The following is an 18226-nucleotide window of genomic DNA, read 5'->3' on the forward strand; positions in this document are numbered from 1 at the left end:
ATGACAACATACTTTGGGGCACATGTATGCGGCACAACTTGTTTCAACTGTTATTATTGAATGAGGCTATTTGAAAAAGCTCTGTAGCTTAAGCACTGTATACATAGGCCGAATGCCTGCCTACATTTGGCAGTTCAATAATAAACTGCCGACATCTGTCCCGTGTGTATGCCAGCAGGTCCGATAAAAGCCAGCCAACTTCTGTCCAACATGCATGCTGGAAAACCAGCAGCCGACTGACTCCCAATCAGCGCTCTCAGCCAATGACTGGGAGCGCTGATCAGAGTGTCCTGGGGGGTGAAGAGGTGAAGGAGATTAGGCTGCTGTTATAGCAGAAAACGAGCGTCAATACGCTCGCAAAATGCTCATGTCGCTCATGTTCAGGACATGTACCATGGCTGTGGACACTGGCACTCAAAGACAGGAAGTTCCCTCCCTATATAACCCCTCCCACACTGGGAGTACCTCAGTTTTGTAGCAAGCAATACAGGTCCCAATATTCCCCAAGAGGGGCGGGAGCTCTGTGTCCCGTGATGTACTCCAAAAAAAAAGGATTTTACAGGTAAGCAGTTATTAAAAATCCCTTTTTCTTTATCGTACATCACAGGACACAGAGCAGCATAGTAATGACTATGTGGGATGTCCTATAGCAATGCCCCATGAGGGGAGGGAAAACAAGAAGTAAATAAATAAATATAGGCGCCCCCGGACGCGGGGATCTAAACAGCCTGCAGAACCGCCTGCCCAAAGGCTATGTCCGTGTGCCTTCTAACATCCAACTGGTAGAATTTTGTAAATGTGTGGACCGACGACCAGGTCGCCGCCCTACAGACTTGAGCCATGGAGACCTGATGATGCACAGCCCAAGAAGCACCCACTGCCCTGGTGGAGTGAGCTTTTATTGATATTGGGGGATCTTTCCCCTTTAATCCGTAGGCCTGCGAGATAGTCTGCTGGATCCATCTGGAAATAGTGGCCCTAGACGCTGCCTGGCCCCTTTTAGGACCGTCTGGCAGGACAAATAAGACATCAGTCTTTCGGATCTGGGCAGTAGCCTTCAGATAGAACTTGACCGCCCTTACCACATCCAATGAATGTAGTAACCTTTCCTTTCCAGAACCCGGATTTGGAAAAAAGGAAGGATAAGATCCTGGTTTAAATGGAAACTCGAAACTACCTTCGGGAGGAAGGATGGATGAGGCCGAAGAACAACCCTATCCTTGTGGATGACCAAATATGGTTCCCGACAAGAAAGAGCGGCTAACTCTGAGACTCTTCTGGCCAAACACATGCCCACCAGGAACACCAGCTTCCTAGTTAGCAAAACCAAAGGAATTTCCCTTAATTGTTCAAAGGGCTGTTTCTGTAGAGCCGATAGGAAAAGATTTAGGTCCCAAGGACACAAGGGGGTCTTAACTGGAGGATTCATCCGCAAGACTCCCTGCAAAAAAACCTTGATCAGAGAGTGGGTAGCTAATGGTCCCTGAAATAATATGGACAGAGCCGATATCTGCCCTTTAATGGTGCCGAGGGCTAGCTTCATGTCCACACCCAGTTGAAGAAATTCCAGAATCCTTCCAACAACAAACTTACGAGGGTGCCACCCCCTAGTTTCACACCAGGCTATGCAAGCCTTCCAGACCCTGTAATAGATTAGTCTTGACACAGGCTTTCTGGCATTAGAGTGGCTATTACTGGCCTAGGGAGCATTCTCCTTTCCAAGACGTAGGATTCAGTCGCCAAGCCGTTAAACTTAGCGACTGTAAGGAAGAGTGGAATATCGGGCCCTGAGATAGCAGATCTGGCCGAAGTGGAAGGGACCACGGATCCCCCACTGACATCCTTATTAGTGTATACCACGACCTTCGGGGCCATGCCGGAGCTATCAGAATTACCGGCTTGCCTTCCACCCAAATCCTGCGAAGGAGCCGGGGTAAAAGACGCACAGGCGGGAAGGTGTATATTAAGGAGAACTGGGTCCATGGGCACACCAGTGCATCCGTCTGGCATGCCAATGGGTCCCTTGTCCGGGACACAAATCTGTCTAGCTTTGCATTGAACCTGGATGCCATAAGATCTACATCTGGCGACCTGCTGAAAATCTCCCGGAACACCTGGGGATGGAGGCACCATTCTCCTGGAGAGATCTGTTGGCGGCTGAGGTAGTCCGCCTGCCAATTCTCTATCCTGGGGATGAATATTGCCGAAATGCAGGGCACATACGTTTCTGCCCATGTGAGGACCTGATTGACCTCCTCCTGGGCCGCCGAGCTTGTTGTGCCCCCCTGGTGGTTTATGTATGCCATAGCTGTGGCGTTGTCCGATTGAACCCTGACTGGACAACCCCGTAACTCCGCTGTCCAAGACTTCAGGGCTAGCCGAATTGCCTGGATTTCCAGTTGATTGATGGGCAGATACCTTTCTGAAACTGACCACCTTCCCTGCTGGGATAGGTTCCCCATTACTGCTCCCCAGCTCGTCAGGCTGGCGTCCGTCGTCACTATTTTCCAAACGACCGGGCTGAAGAATTTCCCCTTCTGGAGATTGCGGGGGTTCATCCACCAACATAGACTTTGCCGGACTAGAGACGAGAGAGACATGGGGTAGTCCAATGTTTGAGGTTTCTTGTTCCAAGCAGCCAGGATGGCTGCCTGCAATTTCCTTGAATGGAACTGCGAATAGGGTACAGCCTCGAACGTGCCCACCAGTTTCCCCAACAGCCGCATACAGAGGCGAATGGACGGCCTTCCTTTGCTCAGGACTAACCGAATCAATACCCTTAGAGCGTTGATCTTTGGTTGTGGTAAGAAGATCTTCTGGCTTTCTGTATCGAACAACATGTCGAGATACTCTATTCGCCTTGTTGGCTGTAAGGCCTACTTGTCCTCGTTTATGACCCAGCCGAGTGACTGGAGATACTGAACAGTTATGCGAACTGCTCTCCTTAAGCCGAGGGCTGACTGATCTATTAACAAGAGATCGTCTAAATACGCTATCACTGAGATGCCTTGGGTTCTTAAGTTGGCCAACAGGGGTGCCAAGATTTTTGTAAAAACTCTGGGAGCCGTGGCCAACCCAAAGGGGAGGGCCACGCATTGGAAATGACGCTGACCTACCGCAAATCGTAGGTACTTGTGATGACCTGGAAAAATCGGGACGTGGAGGTATGCATCCTTTATGTCGATGGATGCCAGGAAATCTTTGCCTTGTACTGTTGCGGCTACGGACCGGACAGAGTCCATCCGAAAGGTCCGGATGTTCAAATATCGATTTAGGCCCTTCAGGTCCAATATTGGCCTGACGTCACCATTTGGCTTCGGGATAATGAAAAGATTTGAATAGTATCCCTTGCCTTGGTCTTGTACTGGCACCTCCACAATCACCCCCTGATCTAGAAGCCGTTTTAAGGCTGCCAGGACAGAATCCCTCTTTCCTAGGTCATTTGGCATGTTTGAGACGAGAAAGCGAGGAGGGGGGAAACCTCGAAACTCCAGTTGGTAGCCTGAAGAGATCGTAGAGAGGACCCATTTGTCGGGAACCTTGTCATTCCAAGCCTCTGAAAAAAACTGGAGTCTTCCCCCCACCCGAGAGAGTGGGGGCGTCCCTTCAGAGAGACGCTTTAGGGGCCAGCTTACCTGGCTTACGGGTCCAAGGTCTCCTGTTTCTTGGAGCCTGACCCTGCAGCTTGTTTCACATGCCCGATCGACCTGGAGGCAGTCGATACTGTCGAGAGGCTGAAGCCCCCGAGGCCGGAGAGGAAGGGCGCTTTACCGGCAACAGGGTACTTTTCCCACTTGAGATCTTCTGAATATATTTATCCAGATCGTCACCAAATAACCTTTCGCCATGAAAGGGAAACCCTGCCAGGAGTTTCTTGCAAGGGGTCTCGGCTGACCAATTCTTTAGCCACAGGAGCCTCCGCATATGAACCAATGCCAGCGAGAGACTGGAAGCCTGCTGGATGGAATCTTTGATGGCATCCACGGCAAAAAACATAGGGCTCTTGGTAGCTCAGCCAAATCCTGAGCCTGTTGAGCCGGGATATCCCTTAGGACCTGCCTCGCCTGGTCCTTTGAAGCCTGGCAGACCCCTATAGCTGCTATAGCTGGCTGAATTACTGCCCCCGCTGTGGTAAAGGATGCCTTTAACAAGGTCTCCAATCGCTTATCAGCTGAGTCCTTAAACATTTGGACATTATCCACAGGGCAGGTGAGGCTTTTATTAACACATGATACTGCCGCATCTACTGCGGGGACCGCCCACTTTTTTGAAAATCTTTAAGGGGGGACAAAGAGTCTGTCCGGGCGAACCCAATCCTGATACATCAGATTCTCCAATAGAGGATGGATCGGAAAAACTGAACCTGATTGTGGAGCCTTTAAGGACCCCAATGAGGAGACTGCACTCACAGCCAGTACTGGCCGGGGCAGTTTAAAAGCCGAATGTACCATATCCATCAAGGACTGGATCCAAAGCCTCTCAGCTTGAGTGGCTGAAAAAGGCTCCTCTAGAGTCGATTCTTCCAAATCTGCTCCCTCCAGCTCCTCATCCGCCTGGTCCTCACCCTCCTCTAAGGAAACATTTCCCCTGTCCAGGGACTGAGCCCCGGGAGAGGGGGACCTAGCCCTTTTTCTCTCGGGCAAGGCGGCCGCAATTAACGCCGCCAACCTCTTTTCCAATCTCCCAAGGGTGGAAGCCAATACCTCCTCTAACATAAACAGGGGGCGCCTGGGTTGGACCGGCTGTAGCCCCCAGTGACCCCACTGGCTCAACCTGAGGACCAAACTCTGGTGTCTCGGGGGAGTATGGCGCCATAGAGGTCTGCCCAAGATCCTCCGAGCCCGATGGGGAGCCCTTTTGCTTCTTTGCATTTTTTGCGGCTTTCGCCGTCCCTGACCCTTTAGGAGCCATGCCCCTATTTGCAAGGGCCACTAAAGGGACACCCACTAATCCAGACAAAGGATAAAAGAGGGGACACTCCAAGAGTTAAACCCTGAGCCCTCCTTGTCCAGATAGCTACTAGCTGGTCACTGTTGCTGGATCTACAAAGACTGATTTCAATACAACCTGCTGAGGAACAGTGTGTTCGGGGTTAAGGAGAGTCTTCACTTCGGAGAGCTGCTCCCTGCTGAGTCCACGCCAGTCACTGCTTCAAAGAGCTCCAGTCCATCCACTGCAGTAGATACTGCAAGTGCCCTGTGTCCCGTCTGCTTCTGGGCTGGCGTCCCAAGATGTCCCGCGCCTCCCCCCGCGCATGCCACGCGCATGCACACGCACGCCCAGGCCCAACGGAGGTCAGCAGGAACGAAGGGGGGGGGGCGACAGCTCCAGACAGGGGGACACAGCACTGCGGGACTCGGCAATAATTAACCGAGGCTGAAGGAAGGAAAACACTACAGGTAAACAGTTTTTACTCACATTCAACCAAACAGCATATGTAGGAATCAGCCAGGGGATATCTATATGGGTAAACTAGCAGCCATCCTGTCTAATCTAGATATAGTGGTCATCATTGCCCATGCATAGCAGCATAATATAGGCCACCCATAGACCCCGAAAAAATTGGAGGACCTACTGTCGGACCAAGTCCCGTAGATACCTCCACTTACCTTTCCACGCTGCAGGGTGTTGCTTATGCAAGAGGCCCAATCTTCACCCTTCACCGTGGGTATTGTCAAAGACCTTCAGGGACCGGGGTCCATGGACAGGAACACCACTCCCCTGGACCTATATAGCACCCTGGCAGCAGAAAACTTTTAGCCATGGAATAGACCAAAGTACTGGAGCCCAGAGTCCAGCTCTTCAAAGAGAAGCATTATAGGCCAAACCTCGTTCTTCTAACCGAGGCCCGGGTACCGTCCACTTTGGCTATGAAGCACGTTGAACGGATCCGGATTCTTAGCCTGCTCTAGTCCAAGAAGGACCTCATAAGCAAGAGCTTTCACGAACGTGACCAACACCTAAGACACTGGCGAAAAAAATGAGGTACTCCCAGTGTGGGAGGGGTTATATAGGGAGGGAACTTCCTGTCTTTGAGTGCCAGTGTCCATCACCTGAAGGTAGGCTCTATAACCCCACATAGTCATTACTATGCTGCTCTGTGTCCCGTGATGTACGATAAAGAAAACGTACTTTAAGGGCCCTTTCACACAGTCCGTGTCTGGGCTCCGCTTTGCTCAGCAGGGAACGCTCCGTCGATCTCCGCTGAGCAGGCAGAGGACAGGTCTGTCTCTGCACACTGTGCAGGGACTGACCTATCAGAGTGCCGCTCTCCCCTATGGGGGGGATCAGATGACGACGGGCCGTAGAGTCCGTTGTCATCCGATCCACAGACAGATGGAAAAATAGGGTTTTCCTCTGTCATACTTTGGCGGATCGAAGCGGGTCGGATGTCAGCGGGCATGTCACCGCTGACATCCGTGGCTCCATAGACCTCTATGGAGTGCCAGTTCAGGTCCGCCAAAAAATCTGACAGGTGGACCTGAACGGTCCGTCCGTGTGAAAGAGGCTTACCTGCTCAAAAATGATTAGCTGGGGTTCAGCTGTAATTTGTCAGTCAAGTTTATCTAAATCTGCTAGTGCATCAAACACTACCCTCTACCCAGACTGACAGTATTCCTGTCCAAAGGGGTCTCTACTGTTCCTCCACCCAAAGTGGAGACATTCTAAGGCCCCTTTTAACACAGGCTGTCCGATCAGGTTCGCCTGTCAGTTTTTCAGGCGGACCTGATCGGACCATTTATTAACCCCCTATGGCTAGGCGGATGTCAGCGGTGATATGTCCACTGACACCCGCTGCTATCCGGTCCAATTCTATCTGCCAAATTCAGATGGATGGTGGTCTTATTTTTTCTATCTGTCTAGCGGATCGGCTGGGATCGGATAAAAACGGACGTTTGGTTTTCATCAGATCTCCCCACAGAGGACAGCGGGACTCTGCCCGGTCCATCTGCACAGTGAGCAGAGATGTCTGCTCAGCGGGGATCAGCGAAGTGAATACCTGCTGAGCACGCGGAGTCCGTCAAATGGATCCTTTTCGTGTGAAAGGGGCCTAAGACAGGAACTGTGTTACTGGCCAAGTCATCAGGTGTAAATAAAAAGGAAAAAAAATTAATAAAGCCACTACATTTGGTAAGCTGCAATATAAAAAAAAAAAATTTAGTTTTTCGGGTTTACTATAGTTTTAATTTGATCATTCAGTATGTATTACGAGATACACATAAAACCCTTGTGTACTGTACAGGGTATACAACATGGCAGATCACTAAAATGTAACCAGCAGTGGTAATTAAGGGTAATGGTGTAAATAGTAAGGAGGACAAAATCCAGGTAAACTGCCCAAGGCTTACAGAAAGAAGATTAATGATTAATTGGATTACATGCAGTCTTTAAAGAGCCGATGAGCTAAACAGAGCTGTATATAGGAAACTACCAAAGGAATTGGGCTGGCTCTTTGAATTAGCCTCTTTGAATTTTAACAGTCTACATCTGTATATATCAACACCGTGCAAGCTATCAAAAGGCAGATCACTACACTATTTTACAACGCAGTTATTGTTTATTATGATATAATTGCCATCCCTCATCCCCCAGTCTAGATGTACATAAAATGAACTATTATGTCACAGACCTATACAAAAAAAAAAAAAAAAAAAAAAAGGGATTTTCCAATCTGAACACACCTGCTTCATTGTTTATATTATGGTCCTATGCGTCTTTATTATGTACAGTAAAAAAGAGACAATTGGGCATTTTGCCCAGTAATAGAGACAACCATAGTGTTTCCAGCTGGATAGGGTAAAATCTCCTTAATAAATGCAAAAAAGTAACCTATCCTTGCCCTCAAGGCAGTAAATACCAAAATGTTTTAATGCATTGCTACAATAGGAAGCATTATGATATCCTGTTAAAACATACTTTATCACACCTATGAATAAAATGTTGGTAATTTGTGAAAAAAATTTAAATCACGTAAATATTACATATACATAGAGATTATATATATATATATATATACACACATACATACACACACATACATACATACATAATCGCTATCTATCTAGCTATCTATCTATCTATCTATATATATACACACACACACAAACACATTTTTTGGGGGGGAGGGGGGTCCAAAAAAAGATTTAATATTTATTGTAACCTACCAGTTTACAGACAAGGCGATTGCATTGATGTTTCTTGTTTGGCTTCTGCTTTTTTTTTTTATCTTCATTGCGTGACGAGGGGGGGGGGGGTGAATTTGTTATTTACACAGAAAAAATAGCTGTGTTTCTGCTTCCAGTTCACCTCACAGGAACAGGAACTGCCATTTATGGTAAAGATCAATAGGTATTTTATGCATTTGATAAATCTGTTCTTAGCTTGAAAATTAAAACGAATGCAACCACTATATATGTTGACTGGTAGGCTGAAAAATAATACATTTATATTCTTGGGTTTGGTTATACCTTAAGCATCCATAGAATAAAGAGTACATGGATTGCCTATTCCTGCTTTCAAGTGTATACATGCTTAAAAACTTTTTATTGTTTTAATTTTTTACAGTTTTGTATATACCTTAATAGGGAAAGTTTAAAACCAGGATTTACAACTATCTGGCCCCTATTAGGCTTGGTTCACACACTTGTGATGGTGGTTACTGCTGCGGGTCCACACCTGTTCCCGCAGCCACAACCACACGCACAAACAAAATGCAGGAGATGTGTGCGGGTGCTATTAGTGTTATGAGTGCACATTTTGTAGCAATAGCTACTTTCTGAATATTTATCTTTTTTATTATTATTGAATAGCGAGTGGGGTTTTTGACGCACTTGAAAAAGCAGCAGCGACTTCCTGCACTTTAAAAAAATCCCAGCCTGCACAGAAACTGCAAGTGCAGCAGTGCAGGAAGACACTGCTGCTTTTTTGAGTGCATGAAAACGGCACGCGCTATTCAAAAATATAAAGAAATATAAATAATATCCTTTTCCTTGTGTTTTAAAAATGATTAGGTTACCTTGCCCATGCAAACGCAGCTCTCAGAGCCGCACAAGTGTGAACCAGGCCTTGTAGAGATTATTTTCATTCTGATTTTATTATGGAGTTGTAGGTTATAGTACAAACATCAAATACATTTTTCACATATAAAACTTAACAAAAAAAAACAAGACATACTAAAACTAAAACATATTAAAATAATAAATGTCAGGACACTACACCGGAGAAGAAAAAAAAAACTGAGAAAAAGGGAGGGGAAAGGGGAGGGGATGGGAAGGAAGGGAATGGGGAGGGAGGATGGGAGGGGAAAGGAAAGGGGTAAGGGTAGGAAATGGCAGCATAAGCCCCTGCCTGACACATCTATTTTCCTTTATTTCCCCAAAGATTTCCTAGTTTCTTGTTGTTTATCTATATATCCTCCAGGGGGCCCAAATCCGGTAATGCTCCTCGTGTGTATCAATTTCATGTGCTAAAAGTGATTCAATCTTCTCTATACTGTCCATTTCACTAACCCATTCCTTAACTGATGGAATTTGTATTGAGCGCCAGTACCGTGGTATAACTAATCTCGCTGCTGTCAACCAGTGTCTCAAAAAGGTCCTTTTTGATGTGTTTATATGATCCTGGTAGAATCGAAATCAAGGTGATTTGTGGCGTATTTGGTATTGGTTCCCCCGTAACTGAGGTATATAATTGCAAATTTTTTCCCAAAAATTGAAAGTTTGAGGGCATTCCCACCAAATATGGAGCAGTGAGCCTTTGGACACGTGGCACCGCCAGCATATATCTGATTTTTCTGGGTATATACGCTGTAGTGACAATGGGCTCCAATACCACCTAGAGAGAAGTTTGTAATTTGTCTCTTGCGCTTTAATTGTTAATGACATACAATGTGTTAAGTTAAATGATTTATTCCACTCTGCATCTTTAATTTGAACATTTAGCTAATTCGCCCATTTGTTGATATATTCAGGAGGTTCAGGGGGATTTTTTATGGTAAGTATCTTATAAATTGCTGATAAAATGTGTTTTGGTTTTGAATCTTGTAGCAATAAAAGTTCAAACTGAGAGTTGCGTCTCTATAAAAAGATTTATTTGGGGGAATAGAGGACAAAAATGATAATAACTGCCGATATTCCAACCATTGCGTGAATGAGGGTTGTTGTGTGAAGATTAAATTTAGTACAGGCGGAAATGTTTCCTGGCATGCAATCTGACACACTCTTCGATGCGATTCTTTGTTCCATACAAGGAAACTTTTCCGGTTTAAAACTGGCGGAAATCGTGGATTACCGAATAAAGGTGTCATAGGTCCTACTTTTGAGGAAAGTTCTAGTTGCAAGGCTCTTTTAGTCAAATTTTTAATAGGTGGGATGTAAGAAAGGGCATAGTAAAAGGTAAATCTCTGTGACTATCTCTAGTATCAAAATCTAGCCAAGGAAGAGCAGTAAGATCCAATTGATTTAACCACTGCTCCATTAGTACCTATTGTTTGGTGTCAGAAAAATGAAACCAATTCACCACCCTTGTTAATATTGCCGCTACGTAGTAATGGTAAAGATCAGGTGCGCCAGCTTTGAGAAGGCCGACTGTAAGGTAGAGAAATAGGATCTAGGAACAAAGACCGGCATAGTTTGAAATAAATATAAAAACCAAGGTATTATATCCATTTATATTAATCCTCCCGAACCACGAATATTGATTACAATCATACTTTTTAAGATCCTGTAGAGTGCGTTGCATGAGAGGAATATAGTTTGTTGGATATAGATGATTCGGATAGGAAGGAATAGAAATACCTAAATATTTTAATACAGAGGAACAGATTTTAAACGAAAAATTATTTTTCAGTACCATCACTTGTTGTGGGCTAAGGGACACATTAAGAATTTCTGATTTTGATACATTTACTTTAAAGTTACTAAGGTTACCAAAACGTTTAAATTCAAGTAAGATAGAAGGTATGGAAACGTGGATTAGTAACAAAGTAATAGATCGTCGGCAAACAAGGCTAATTTTATTTCCCTTTGATTTATATGTATACCTGTAATGGAGGGATTCTGTCTAATTGCTATTGCTAAATGTTCTATTACCAGAACATAAAGTAAAGGAGATAGTGCGCATCCTTGTGGAGTGCCGTTTTGTATACTAAAGCTTTTTGTCAACGATCCATTAATCCTAATTCTAGCTTCAGATTTGATATATAACGCCAGAATCTTATGAAGTAGATTTGGGCCCAAACCTACTTGTATCAATGATTGTTTAACAAAGGGCCATCCAATCTGATAAAATGCCTTCTCTGCATCAACTGAAAGGAGACATGCTGGTATTTTAGCTGTTTGGGCATAGTTCATTAATAAAAAAGTTTTAATAGTATTATCACGTGCTTCTCTTCCTTGTACAAAACCCGCCTGATCTGAGTGTACCAAGTTTGGGAGAAGGGATTGGAGATGTAGCGCAATCAATTTGGCATAGATTTTTAAGTCGATCCCAATTAGAGATATTGGACGGTAACTGGAACATATTGTTAAGTCCTTTTCCGGTTTCGGAATAAGAGTGATGTGAGCTTCTAATGTCGGAGTTGGAAATTGGTTCCTAAAGGAAATATAATTATATACTTGAAGCAAAATGGGGATAAGTATTCTTTATAAGTTTTGTAAAATTTTGGAGTGAATCCATCTGGGCCTGGACTTTTTCCTGATGGAATATCGGCAATCACCCCCAATAGTTCCTCAAGTTGAAAAGGACAATCTAAAGATTTTCTTTTATCATCATCTACTAATGGGATAGCAGTTTCCTGTACATATTCTCCAGATGGCTTTTTTATACTAGGTATCAGTGGCGGTTCGTCCATAGAGGGCGCTGGAGCGCCGCCCCCTCTGGCTCTCACCGCCACTGAGTCAAATAACACAGATTTATGCATTGCACGAATCTATGTTATTTTCGCCGCTGCCGCTGTTATTCAGATGGTCGGCACTCAATGTCCGGCCATCTGAATAACGCCAGCTGGTTGGCTGTACGGAAATGTCTATCAAAGCCAACAGCTCTGATAGGCTTTCCCAATACAGCCCTCGGAAGCTTATTCTCGGAGCGCACAGACTGTACGCCCCTTGAATAAGATGACAGGCGTCTCAGCCAATCAGGTTGGCCGGTTCTGGCTACCGGTAACCCGATTGGCTGAGACGCCTGTCAGTCATCGAGGGCGGGAGAAGACATCATGGGACGTGGATGCCTAAAACCAGTAAAGGTAAGTGCCGGGCGGGGGGGGGGGAGAAAGCAATTTACAGGGCACAGTGGGGACAATTGGCACAGCGGCGACCATTAAAGGGCACAGTGGCTGCGTTTAATGGCATGGCACAGTGGTGACAATGTATGGCACAGTGGTGACAATGTATGGCACAGTGGCTGCGTTTAATGGCATGGCACAGTGGTGACAATGTATGGCACAGTGGCTGCGTTTAATGGCATGGCACAGTGGTGACAATGTATGGCACAGTGGCTGCGTTTAATGGCATGGCACAGTGGTGACAATGTATGGCACAGTGGCTGCGTTTAATGGCATGGCACAGTGGTGACAATGTATGGCACAGTGACTGCGTTTAATGGCATGGCACAGTGGTGCGAATTGATGGCTCAGTGACTGCATTTGATGGCATGGCACAGTGACTGCGTTTAATGGCATGGCACAGTGGTGCAAATTGATGGCACAGTGGCTGCATTTGATGGCATGGCACAGTGGTGCAAATTGATGGCACAGTGGCTGCGTTTGATGGCATGTAACAGTGGCTGCATTTGATGGCATGCAACAGTGGCTGCGTTTGATGGCATGTAACAGTGGCTGTGTTTGGGCACAGTGAGACTGCAATTTTTTTTTCTTTGCGCCCCCCCCCAAAAATTTTGAGCACCAGTCGCCACTGCTAGGTATAAAAGTCTGGGAAAAACGGGGATGCAATGTTCGTGAAAGATGTCTCCCACATTTGTCCCCATATCTGTACCTACCCAGGGCTCTTCTTTGTTGGTATGAGATGTTTCAAAAAGCTGCAAGAGAGATGCCCTGGTGGACGAGATATTAGCTAGTATTTCTGCACAATGGCTGGTTTTATGTAAAGTTTCTAGAGAGTGAACTTTTGATAAAGTATTCTGAATGGTTTTAAGTGTTTTATTTTTTAAGGCGCGAACCATGTTGAATAAACAGCCCCCGTAGTACTGCCTTTAGAGCTTCCCATTTTAAGGGGAGTGCTGTTTCGTCCTGGGCATGGTCAGAAATGAAGTTCCCAATCGCTTCTATAACTGCATTATGGCAAATTGAATCTGACATAAGGGTATCATTCAAACGCCAAGACCAGTTTGTTCTCTCGATCTGAGGAGGGTTTATTGTTAAAAATACCAGTGAGTGATCGGACCAGATAAATGAACCTATTTCCATTGAAGGATTCCATTCTAGTACCTTTGGATCTGTTAGAAAGTAATCTATTCTTGTATATGATTTATGCGCTAGTGAAAAATATGTGTAATTGCGATCTTTGGGATTTAAAATCCGACATAGGTCAAGTAGCCTATGTTCGTAAAGCTTCTTTTTAAGGGCCTTCAGACGAGAATAGGAAATATTCGATCACTGAGTAGAGGTATCTAGCATAGGGTCTAGAGCTAAATTTAGATCTCCTCCTACAATGATAATACCTTCTGCAAAGTCTGCTAGGAGATTAAGGTAGCGAAAAGTTGTCATCGTTTGATCACAATTTGGAATATATAGATTTGCAATTGTAAAGATCTTATTCCATAACCGAATCTTAAGAAAAAGATATCTACCATTTGGATCAGCTTTGTGATTCAGATAGTGTAATAGTAAATGTTTGTGTAAAGCTATAGACACCCCCCTTGCTTTTGAGCCAGGCATCGTGCTATGGAACCATTGAAAGTAATGTTTGCGCGAACACCCAGGAACACCACCAGTACGAAAGTGGGTCTCCTGGAGGAGTATGAGATCTGCCTTGGCTTTATGCAAACTATATAAAATCTGACCTCTTTTTGATTCACTATTGAGGCCTTTAACATTGTAAGTACAGAATTTCAGAGATGCCAAAGAAGAGTAATTTGCTGCCATAACAAAAAAACAAAAAAAAGGGGGAGTGAAAGAGGCTCCCTCTCTCAAGTCCTCAGGCTACCCGGGGAACACAACAATATATAACACAAGGATAGCAGGAAAAACACACCTAAAAAATAAAAATAAAACAAAAATAAGTAAAAGGGCAGAAAAGAAAAAAAGAAAAGGGGAATCACCCCAAAAGACAAAAAAGGTATGGAATATCTCCAAAAAAAATAAATAAACACCAAGCCCTACCAGAGGGCTGGTGTACCTACAAGGGAGAAAAGAAAATTTACAAACATAGAGGATACCTCACCGCAGGTATTCAGGGCTATCAACATACGTGAGTATTGTATTTTAGTGCTAGAAAGCAGGAATCCTATATACAAATAATTGGAAAACACAGAACAAGCATGACCTACAAACATGTCAAACCACTTAATAGGTCACTGCCTATTAGAAACAACAGCACTATACTTATCGTTGCGACTTATATTTTATTGATGTCTCATTAATTTTCACCATAGTCCTATTGCATAAGCAAATTGACTGTCCAATAAGTCAGTCACTCTATCAATCCCTCTCAATCCCCCCCCCCCCCATTCCTCCTAATGAATTCGACTACATTCATAGACTTCCACTATATTAATTTAATAAATATTTTGATTTAGTTAGTCAGTAATACTCAATAAACTATAACTAGCAGACAGTAAGTCATGGATATAATTGCTCTATTCATTATCTATAGCAGTTATAAGCAAACAATCAATAGGTAATTAGGCAATAAAACTATCAATAAACAAAGAAAAAAAATGCATAATAGATAATAAACAAACAGATAAAAACTCAGTAAACAATTTATATATTACTATAACCTTGTGTTTATCTATGTAGTTTAAACTATATATCTATACATCGTGCACTATTCTCTGTTAAAAAAAAAAAAAAAGGGGGAGGAAAGAAGAGGAGAGGGAAGGATCTTAATCCATTTTCAAACCTATACTATAATATTTCTGAAATGGCTACTGCTTAGGGTTGGGGTTCTCTAGCTAATTGGTTCCCCCGGCTGATTCCTATGCCGGTTCGTCATACCCCCCTCCTGATGTTCAGCTCTTCTGAAAGGTGTATATGTCCGAGGCCAGATTATTAATGGAATGTCCGGCAAATCTAAGGCAAGTTGTATAGCAGGAATATCTGATGGGTCACGTAAATTAAGCCATCAACATCTTTCTTAATTTGTAGTTGGAAAGATCTGCTGCCGAGTCTGAGGTCAGGTTTCCGGATAATCATTAGGTGAGCCCTAATTACTGCGGGAGTCTGGAGCCCGACTAGCACGCTCCCTCCTCCATGCTCTCCTCCTCCTGAGCTAAATTTATCGGACACTGCGCACAGTACAACAGAAAAAAATATTACAAACAGTGAAGCACTATTAGTGCAAATATCCCAAATCAATAAATTCTAAACACTATCAAAATAAAATAGATGTATCTATAAAATCTGTTAACATATGATAAATCAGTGACTAGATCAATACATCTACAATGAACTATAAAAATGTGCAATAAATCATGTAAATCATTAAATAAATAATAGCATAATTTTAATCCATATGTCAGTGATAATAAATATATTCATTCCAAAGTCAATATAAACTGCAACAGTGGTAGAAAAAAAAAAAGAAGAAAAGTCTGTAAATAAAGTGAGTCCCGTACACCATTCAATTTCCATGCAATGAAAAGAAAGATGCTCTCCATCTTAAAGTCTTGTATAAAAATGTATTGATCCCTCTGGTACACTGGCAGCTCTACCTGAACCTCCATTGTATAACTGGTTTTATTCTATCAACAGCTCAATGTATTTTCAGTATCGTCCCTTAGTGGGCCATTGGTCTCCCCATCTCATAGACCTTATAAGCAGCACAATGATCAACTGAAGGAATGCACACAACAGGCCAACAATGCTGATCCTATTTTCGAGCCAGTGGCTTAGCGTTTCAGCCTGCAAATATAAGTGCTGTTACTGGCAGGATCTCCAGGCAAGACATTTGCTTGCTTAGGTAAACTGTATACAGCGAGGCACAATGTCAAAGATGATAGAAAATAGATTTTGGCACTACATACACATTAATGTTGTAATAAGCATGGCCTAAATAATACAGAAGGAAAAACCAACAATTTCACTTAAAATACCATTAAAACCTTCATACTTTAAAAGTGCTATATTGTTTTTTTATACAAAGAATAAAAAAGGAAAATAAATAAATACTTACAGCATATAGGATAACCATCTCTGTTTGCACATGCTGCAGCCAGTGTTCTCCCATCATAGGAGAAACACAGAAAAGAACATCCCATTTGTCCACCACGCAAAGATAAAAACTTCCTGTTTGGAATGTGACATGCCTACAAGGACAATATATTTATACATTATATAAGCATGTAACTTTCTGCCTGTATGCTTCCAATAAAAAAGCCTTATGAAAACACACAATATATGCATGGAAAAAATAAACTACCAGTACATAAAAGGCTGATAAAAAACAAAAAACAGCACACAAAAAAAACATGATGGGCCAGATTCAGAAAGCATTTACGTTGGCGTATCTCCAGATACGCTGCCATAATTTCAAATGTGCGTCGTCGCATCTTTGTGCCGATTCACAAAGCGAGATACGTCCAAAAACATGGCTTCAGCCATCCAACGTAACTTGCCTACGCCGGCATAACTTTACCCCTCATAAAGCAGGGGTAAGTCATGTTAAGGTATGGATGTCGGAACGACCGCCGAAATGTACGTCGTTTACGCAAGTCGTACGTGAATAGGGCTGTGCGTAAGTTACGTTTACGTCATAAGCAGTGTTCGGCGTATCTTAGGCATTCTAGCCGACGTGATTTTGAGCATGCGCAGTGGGATACGTCCACGGACGGCGCATGCGCCGTTCGTTTGGCCCCTCATTTACATGGGGTCACGGCTCATTGTAATACAACACGCCCACTGCCTTGATAATTTGATTTAGTCGGGCTTACGCCAGCCCATTTATGCTACGCCGCCGTAACTTAGGGCGCAAGTTCTTTCTGAATACGGTACTCGCCTCTCTAAGTTACGGCGGCGTAGCGTATATGATATGCTCTACGCCAGCCGAAAGTTACACCATTCTTTCTGAATCCGGGCCGATATTTACATATTCCTAGAACTATGGCCTCCCATTGAAAAAACACGTGCTGCAGCACTTATTTATAAGTGCATCTGCATTTACAGTTTTCTCTCAGAGCCAGTTCACAACAGAACACGGTGTGGGAAGCCCACGTTGCGTGCACATTTCCTGCACCGTATTCAAAATCAGGGCTGTGGAGTCGGTAGATAAATGTTCCGACTCGTCAGTTTTATGTACTTCCGACTCCCCGACTCCTCTGTATTAATATGCAAATGTATTTTATACATTCCTTGAGGGAAAGAAACGCAACCTACCACAGGACTACTGGCTTGGAAGCCAATAGTCTACTGTATTGCACAGTTTAAGCAAAAGACAAACAAAATGAAAACAAATCTGCTGCTGAAGATAGGGCAGTGGGAGGATCCAGGAAGGGGCATTTATTCTAAAACATGATTTTCCTAGGAGAATCCCATAGTCATGTTTAAAGTTTAAGCTAACAATCGGAGTTTACAAGTTTTTATAGCCTTAGCTAAATGACAGCAGTTTTTCCAATGGTTTGCAGCTTCAGTCTTGAACTATTGGCCCTCCATTCCCTTCACTTATACAAGTGTCTCACTCTCTAGTCCTGCAAAAAACATACCGTATTTTCCGGCGTATAAGACGACCCGGCGTATAAGACGACCCCCTAATTTTCCAGGAAAAAATTTGATTTTGGGATATACTCACTGTATAAGACTACCCCCTTCTTACTGTCTTTCTGGAAGCTGAGGGGGAGCCAGAACCGCTGACAGGAACAGGCTTTTTCAAATCTCACTGTGCCATTACATTCCTCACTGTGCCATTACATTACATGCCCAGACTGTGCCATTACATTACTCACTGTGCCATTACATTACATGCCCAGACTGTGCCATTACATTACTCACTGTGCCATTACATTACTCACTGTGCCATTACATTACATGCCCAGACTGTGCCATTACATTACA

The 18226-nt window shown here is 43.8% G+C and overlaps 1 protein-coding gene across 1 annotated transcript in view; it reads right to left on the reverse strand.

Annotated features, from left to right (window-relative positions):
* The window catches only part of AHI1 (Abelson helper integration site 1), a 329300-nt gene that overhangs the window by 235506 nt on the left and 75568 nt on the right, over window positions 1-18226 (reverse strand). The window contains exon 11 of the mRNA XM_040350481.1: window positions 16353-16485. Coding sequence (XP_040206415.1) covers window positions 16353-16485 — 133 coding nt within the window. The remainder of the gene's footprint in view (window positions 1-16352; window positions 16486-18226) is intronic.

The sequence above is a fragment of the Rana temporaria genome, chromosome 4 (assembly GCF_905171775.1).
Source record: "Rana temporaria chromosome 4, aRanTem1.1, whole genome shotgun sequence".
NCBI lineage: Eukaryota > Metazoa > Chordata > Amphibia > Anura > Ranidae > Rana > Rana temporaria.